Source organism: Gavialis gangeticus, unplaced genomic scaffold, assembly GCF_001723915.1.
Source record: "Gavialis gangeticus isolate Ggan-Ray unplaced genomic scaffold, GavGan_comp1, whole genome shotgun sequence".
Classification (NCBI taxonomy): Eukaryota; Metazoa; Chordata; order Crocodylia; family Gavialidae; genus Gavialis; species Gavialis gangeticus.
In genome coordinates, this window is record NW_017728993.1 from 6,577,665 (window position 1) to 6,585,150 (window position 7,486).

General features: G+C 45.1%; 1 protein-coding gene across 1 annotated transcript in view; it reads right to left on the minus strand.

Annotated features, from left to right (window-relative positions):
• The window catches only part of PDE4B (phosphodiesterase 4B), a 561,637-nt gene that overhangs the window by 536,923 nt on the left and 17,228 nt on the right, over positions 1–7,486 (minus strand). Inside the window, exon 2 of the mRNA XM_019528432.1 lies at positions 3,327–3,562. Coding sequence (XP_019383977.1) covers positions 3,327–3,562 — 236 coding nt within the window. The remainder of the gene's footprint in view (positions 1–3,326; positions 3,563–7,486) is intronic.

Here is a 7,486-nt window from a genome sequence, read left to right on the forward strand (position 1 = left end):
CTGAAACGGTCTTCCAGGAATTTGTGGCCATTACTCCTGGTTCTCCCCAAGGGTGCCCTGGTGAACAGTTGTTCACTGAGCCCCTGATGTATTCCCCTGATGTAGTGGTAAACTGCTACCAAGTCCCCTCTCAGCCTTCTCTTTTTCAGGCTGAAGAGACCCAGGTCCCTCAGCCTTTCCTCCTACCCCACATCCAGCTTCATACCCATCTAACCATCTTGCAGTTAAGCCCACTATCTTGCAATTTTCTCGTGAGAACATCATGGAATACCAGATCAAAGCCTTTTTGGAAGTCAAAGTATATGATATCCACCACTTCTCCTTTATCCAGGTGATGAGTCACCTGATCATAAAAGGAGATGAGGTTGACTAGACAAGACATGCCCTAGACAAAGCCATGCTGGCTTTCATTCAGAATCCTACCTTCTGAAAGCCTATTGCACATAGACTCCTTAATGAATTTTTCCAGGATTTTTCCTAGGGTAGAAGTTAGGCTAATTAGTGTATAGTTACCTGGGTCCTCCCTCCTCCCCTTCATGAAGATGGGCATAACATTCCAGTCCTCAAGTACCTCTCCAGAGTGCCACAAGTTTTGGAACAGTTTCGCCAGGGGCTGTGATGATGTTGGCCAGATCCTTCAGCATCCTCAAATGGAGTTCATCTGATCCTGCTGACTTATATATGTCTAAGTTTTTTTAATTGAACACACACCAGTTCTACATCAACAGTAGGGAGGCAGTCATTTCTGCCCTGCTCATTCTGTACATTATCTGGCACGATTTTCCCCGTGACTCAGTGAAACACCAAGGCCAAGTAGTCATTCAGGAGTTCAGTTTTCTCCTGAGTGTCGGTAACCAGCTGTCCTGAGTTGTTGAGGACAGCTGGTCCTCCCCACACTCCCATTTGCTTTCCTCTTGTTCCCCATGTCCCTAATGAAAGACTTTTTGTTGTCCTTGATTCCCATTGCTAATCTAAATTCAGTCACCACCTTAGCCTTTCTAGTTTGTTCCCTACAAATGCAGGCTCTTGTTGTATAGTTCTCTTTGGGGCCTGTCCCCAGCTTCCATTGTTTGTATGCTTCTTTCTTCATTCTAAGGAGGACTGTGATTCCCCTGTTTAGCCAGGAGAGCTTTATTGATTGTGACATACATAACCAAAGTTCAGGTAAATATGTGTAGTCAATATGTATGTTTAATGATTTTTCATTAAAAAAATGTGTTTCATTTAAAACTCAGTAAATAAATAAACAAGAATTCAATCTGCATGAAAAATCCCCTTGAGGTTTAAATGAAGACTTAGATGCTACAAACCCTCTTTGACTCAAGTTTTGTTATTCCTGACAGCTATAATAATACACCATCTATGAAGTGGTAAGAGTTTTCACCAAACACTAAAATTTGCTGTTTTACACTGATTTTAAAAATTAGCAACACTGAAAATCAAAGGGTATTCCACAGTACTGAGCCTCAATGGACACACACACACACACACACACACACACACACACACACACAAATAAAAATAGAAAACCCAAATCTGAACTCATGTCACTTGGCTCATGCAAGTAAGTCTTTAGAGATTGTTGTACATACTTGCAAAGTCATCCCTCCTTTACCAAATAGTATTAGATAGAAGTTGGGACTTGAGGCCACAATCTTGACTTTTCACAGATGTCCAAGGTTATCCTTACACTTTATTCCCAACTGTGGTGGGACACCTTTGGTGCTTCCCAATTTAAGGGCAGAAGACAGGCAGCAGCCAAGTGCCTGATGAGGGCAGCCATTTTGGACACAGGGATATAAGCTGGGCTGCAGTTTGCTGCAGGAAGAAGGTGGTAACATCAAGCCAAGAGGCTGCTCCAGGAATATCAAGTGGTAAGGGAAGGGACGATGGGGTGGAGGTGACCCCTTATCCTGGGTAAGACAAAACTGTACCCTGCCAGGGAAGGGTAGTCTGGTGGGGCTTCTAGTGGCATGGGAGCCCCCAGGAAATGCCAGACCAGTTACCTCCCCAGTGAAAGGCAACTCGGGACACCTTATAACCCCAGCCCCACATCCCTGGTGATGTTCTAACAAGCAGGGGAAGCCCAGGCTCGTTAAGGAGCCCTGAGGCAGAGCTCAGGCTGGAGGAGGGACCTAGGGCTGTGCCCAAGTGGCAGGGAGACCCAGAGACCCTGAGAGAGAGAGAGACAATGACTAGAGAGACCCTGAGAGAGAGGGGTGACTAGAGAGGGCAACTGAGGAGGCCCACTCGGGACATAGTGGCTCAGCAAGGGATCAGGAGCGAAGTAGGCCAGCAGTTGTAGAATTGCTCAGTCAACACTCAGGTGAGGGTAGCAGGAGATACCCAAAAAGATTATGCCAGGACTGACCAAGGCATGGAGAGATAAGCCCAAAGCCAGGTGAGATCAGGTGGCATGAGTGTGGCCCTGAAAGAGAGGACAGTATGAAAGAGGCTGGGTGAGAGCCAGTGAAGTGAATTGGACCCTTATGAGAGAGGGGTAGCATGTGAGTGGCCCTCCGGGGCTGTAGGGTAGAACTACAACTGTGTGTCCAGTTTGCTCCGGCCATAGGCCAGAGAAGTAATGCACACAGAGTAACATCTGCAAGGCATGGGACCCATGGAGGGGAGGTCAGAGCCGATATTAAGGCCCTAGTCAGCAGGGCGAGCAACAGGTAGCCTCCTGCCTTAGTAACAACTCTCATATTTTTCCAACAAGGCGTGGCAGGAAAGCAAAACAGACGGTTACCCTAGGAGCCGGGCAGCTGGCAGAGACCTGAGGAGGTCACCCTGTTACATCAACCTTACCACAGAATCACAGTAAGAAAAAACTCTCTTATCCCAAATGAGTTTTTGTCAGTCATAAAAGTTAAAAAGAATTCATTAGTAATTGGCATTCCCTGTTTCTGAACGGATACCTCTCAGTTTCCTGTTATGTGACTAGATTCTACACCACACCATAGTGAGGAATATGAAATGAGATTGAGAGGAAACCTGAATTATAAGCTACCAAAGATAGAAAAATGCAGGTAGATATAAACACAAAATTAAATTTCCTTAGACAAGACCTTTATTTGACACATTCACTAAGGTTCAGGTACAAAGATACTTAAGCTGGTTCAGAAAAAGACAGATCCCATTGCTTCCACCTATGACTTTCAGTAGTTTTTTCTAAACACAGAGATAATACTATATAATAATTTATAAGCATCTTAAGCATATAGATAAACATAGATCAATATAGGCAACTTGCAAAAACCAAAACCCCATCACACACACAATACATGCAACATGTTTTTTTTTTTAAATAAGCTTAATCAACCTACCAGTCATGGTAACTTGTGATGGCAATACTTGGTGGTGTCAGCAAAGGCAAAGTTGTTGGTCTAGAAATGATGTCTCTGTCAGGTGTCTTTGCTCTTTCACTTTGTCTTTGGGACAATGGTGGTAACTGCAAATTTCCTGAGCAACATCTTCTTCCTCTCCAGAGGTCTATGCCAAGAGAATGACTAGAAGTACTATAAGACTTGCTCAAGCCACTTTCTAAGTAGTCTTTAGTATTCTGAAAAGAAAGAAAAGTCAGTGATTATGCAGACAATTATGTAAATCTGTTTTTCACAAAACAGCAAAATTATTTTCATATGATCTAGAACTTGAGTATGTTTGGACATTTGTCTACTCACAAAATTGCAATTATGCAATTTAGTAGAAATACTATGCTGCACTATCATTTTAGCTTTCTGATCATATGCAAACTGTAATCAGTCCTAGAGTTCTGCAAAATATGAGCCCCAATAGAATAGCTATGTCACTTAAAAGTGAAACTTTCAAAATCTGAACTTTTCCTATGAATATTCTATTCAACGTTAGTCCAATAAATCACTCATTTCTCATAGCCCACAAATACATTTTAATTGCCTGTTCCTTTTAAATGAATCATCAAGTGGAGACAGAAAACTCTGAAGTTTGCATTATGACACGTTCTGAATCATCCAAGAATGACTAGCTGTGAAGAATTCTCACTAAGTTACTTCACAAAGTGAAGCATTCCTGATGAGAAGAACCTCAATGAGGGAAAAGTTTAAATAATTTTGCTTTCAAAAATATAATAGTTGTACAAAAAATAATAATAGCAAAGTGGGTTGTATTAACAAGTGTCATCCCAAATCATGCAAAATGAAGTCTCTATTCTATTCAGAACTGGTAAAACCTCATCTTGAGTACTGAGCCCATTAAAAAAGATGTAGAAAACTGGATGAGAGTCCAAAAGAGAACAACAAAAATGATCAGAGGTCTAGAAAATATGACAAATGAGGAAATGTTGGAAGGGTTGGGATAGCTTAGTTTGGAGAAGAGAGGATTGGGAGGGAATTTAATAATAACAGACTTCAAATACAAAAAGGGTCGTTACACCAAGGACACTGATCAACTGTTCTCTGTGTCACAGGCTAAGGACGGAAATTACACAAACTGGTATAAGTGGCCTGTTACAAACCAGTCAGAGGGGACCAGCAGGCATTGGGGGAGTCCCTGTTCCCCTGAGCACTACCAGGAGTGACTAGAAATAACACAGTCACAAGCTGGCAGAGGGTAAATTCAGATTAGACACCAGGAGGCGCTACTTCACTGTCAGGGCAGCTAGGATCTGGAACCAACTTTCAAGCTAAGTGGTGCTGGCTCCTATCCTGGGGGTCTTTGAGACAAGGCTTGACAATCACCGTGCTGGGGTTATTTGACCCCAGTACTCTTTCCTGCCATGGCAGGGGGTCAGACTTGATGATCTGCTCAGGTCCCTTCCAACCCTACTAACTATGAAACTATGAACTATAAGCAATTGGAAACTGATTCAAATCTGTAACACAACAGATCAGTGCACATAAACTGCTTTCAAAATGGCCAAAACCAATTTAAGATGAACCTGGATGGATGTAGTATCAGATTTAACTTATTTAGGTTAAGTCAGTTTATCGAACTTCTGTCCCAGACCCCCTCCAGATTCAAGTTAACTCACAGGTCCCCCAGCATCCCAGGATGCTTTGCACCTCCCCTGCAAACCCCATTCCTTGCAGGTTGAGTAGGTTAGCGTTGGCCCAAACTGTCTGCTTCAGGCAAGCAGGGAGGCATGCTCTCACATTTTCCTACCTCCCCAGCTTCTGGCCTGGGTCACTGCAGGCATGTGGTGGCATTTCTGGAATCAAAAGTGAAGGTCTGTTCACTTGCTTATCCGTTAAATCTAGGCAGTTTAGACTAATCTGTGAAGATTGAATCCATTCAGCCTCAGGCTTTTTGAGTGTCTGTACTTAGCCACAAGGGACAAGTCATCATTTACATACAATACAACAAGAAAAATGTGGGTTAGTTATCTGGGAAAGCTTTGTAACTACAAGAGTTTTTAACAACTGGAAGATTACCTAAAGAATTTGTGAAATCTCCTTCACTGGAAGCTTAAGTGCAAGTTAGTCTGTCAGGGAGCGGTGGAAGGGGGCAGATGGGGGAGCAGAGGAGCAGCCAAGGTGGTATGCAGCTAAGGCAGTCTCCAGCAACCCAGAAAATTGGACAGCCCTGATTTAGAGGATACAGTTAAAATAATTTTACAATTTGTAATGATAAAGCCAAGCATAGGTAAAGTGAAGGAAAGTTATGAAGAAGAATTTTTAAGACATCTACACAATTCCTGCCTCCAATAAACTTCACTGAATTGCCATGCCCACACTACACCAGCATATCTGCGTGCACGTTATTGTTTCTTAGGGTCAGCCCTGGCACAGGGTGCAACCTAGTTTACCTGGCACTGCAGAATCTTTCTAAGGATTTGCTTGTGATGTGTATTGCTGGACTCTGTGTCTTTCCTTCACAGCCTTAATGGCAGTAGTGATTTTAGCCACCATCATGCAAGCAAGCTTATCACTGCCGTGCAATCTTTCCAGTTCACCAGAACTTAGTACATTACGTGAACTGCTTCTGTCCACAAACCAAATGTTTATGCTATGGGGTGACAGCAGATGGGCTTTGGGGACATAGGTGATGCATGGGGGAGGCATGGGGGACATGCCCCCCCCAGATTTCTGTGGTGACAGTGGGGTGCGGGCCAGCAGCGGGAGTAGTGGTGGCAAGATTTCTGCGCTGATGGTGGGGCACAAGGCTGCAGCCTAGCCAGAGCCAGCACCCAGTAGAAGCAGACACAGTGGCAGTGGAGCGGAGTTATGCCCCCTGCACTAGCAACACTTATGTGTCGGCTGTGTTTCAGGCCTTTCTGCAACCTGGAAGCAGCTGCCCAAAGTCAAGGACAGGGATTGAAGGCAGATCATGCAAACATGCAAAGTGCAACAACTTCCACACAATCCATCTGTGCACACAGATGCTTTAGAACCAGTACACAGTAGCTGCTGCATGGGGCTGTCCTTTCCGCCCCAAAAAAGCTGAACACAGCCCAACATCACATCAAACCCCAGGTAATTTATCCTGCCTCAATGACTGCAACAGATTTTTCCTTCTAGAAAGCATAAAGGTTCACAGCTCAAGTGAAGTATTTGTGCTAACCCATTTCATAAAAATACATGAAATTGGGGCGAGCAGAAGACTTTTTTTTCCAAAACAGGTAGTTAAAGCTCAACCACTAAATCTCCAGACACACTGCACTTCGCTCCCTAAAATAAAAGCCTACCAAAGGAGTAGCCTAATTTTCTGGAGCAATGATGAGTCCTCAGTATCTCCTCACTTAAAATCAGTGGCAACATAAAGGAAGGTCATTGCCCAGTGGCTATTTTTGGAAAAGCAAGGATTAAGAGGAAGAGTAGTCCATTTCATAATCTTGTCCACTCCCTGTTCAAATAGATGGCTTTTGATGGCAGCAGGAAGCAATAAGAGCAATGCGGGACAGCATGGGGAAGGTCTGAGGTGACAGTCCACATCTGCTCTCCACTAGACCTGTGCAAAGTGGCTAGTATTTGCTTCGGATTTGGCCAATTCGGGGGACAGCGATTCAATTTGATGATTCAAATCACTGTCCCGATTTGATTCGGCCGAATCCGATTCAGAGATTCGGCAGGAGCCAAATCTCCAAATCAGCCAGGCCAGGCCAGGCCAGGCCCATCCCTCGCCCCTCTCCCAGCTGAGCAATGGCCTGCCCCAGCTCCCAGCACTTGGGGGGAAAAAAAGCCCTGGCTCAGCAGGTGCTGCTGGGTCGGGGGTTATCCCCACTGCCCCCCACTGTGTGGGGAGCTCTGCATGAGCCCTGTGCGGTGAGTCCCGGGGCTTTTCTCTGCTTTTTTTTTCTTAAAGGGCCAGAGTCCTAGCAACCAGGGAGGCCAGGGGAGCAGGTGGAGGGGGAAGGCTGAGGGGGCTCGTGCAGACCCCCCCATGCAGCATGGGGCAGTGGGGATCACCCCCCACCTGGTAGCACCCGGTGAGCACCGGGGCTTTTTTTTAAAGCACTGGGAGCTGGGGCAGGCGGGGCAGCCATGTGGGGGGGGCTGGGGGAGCAGGC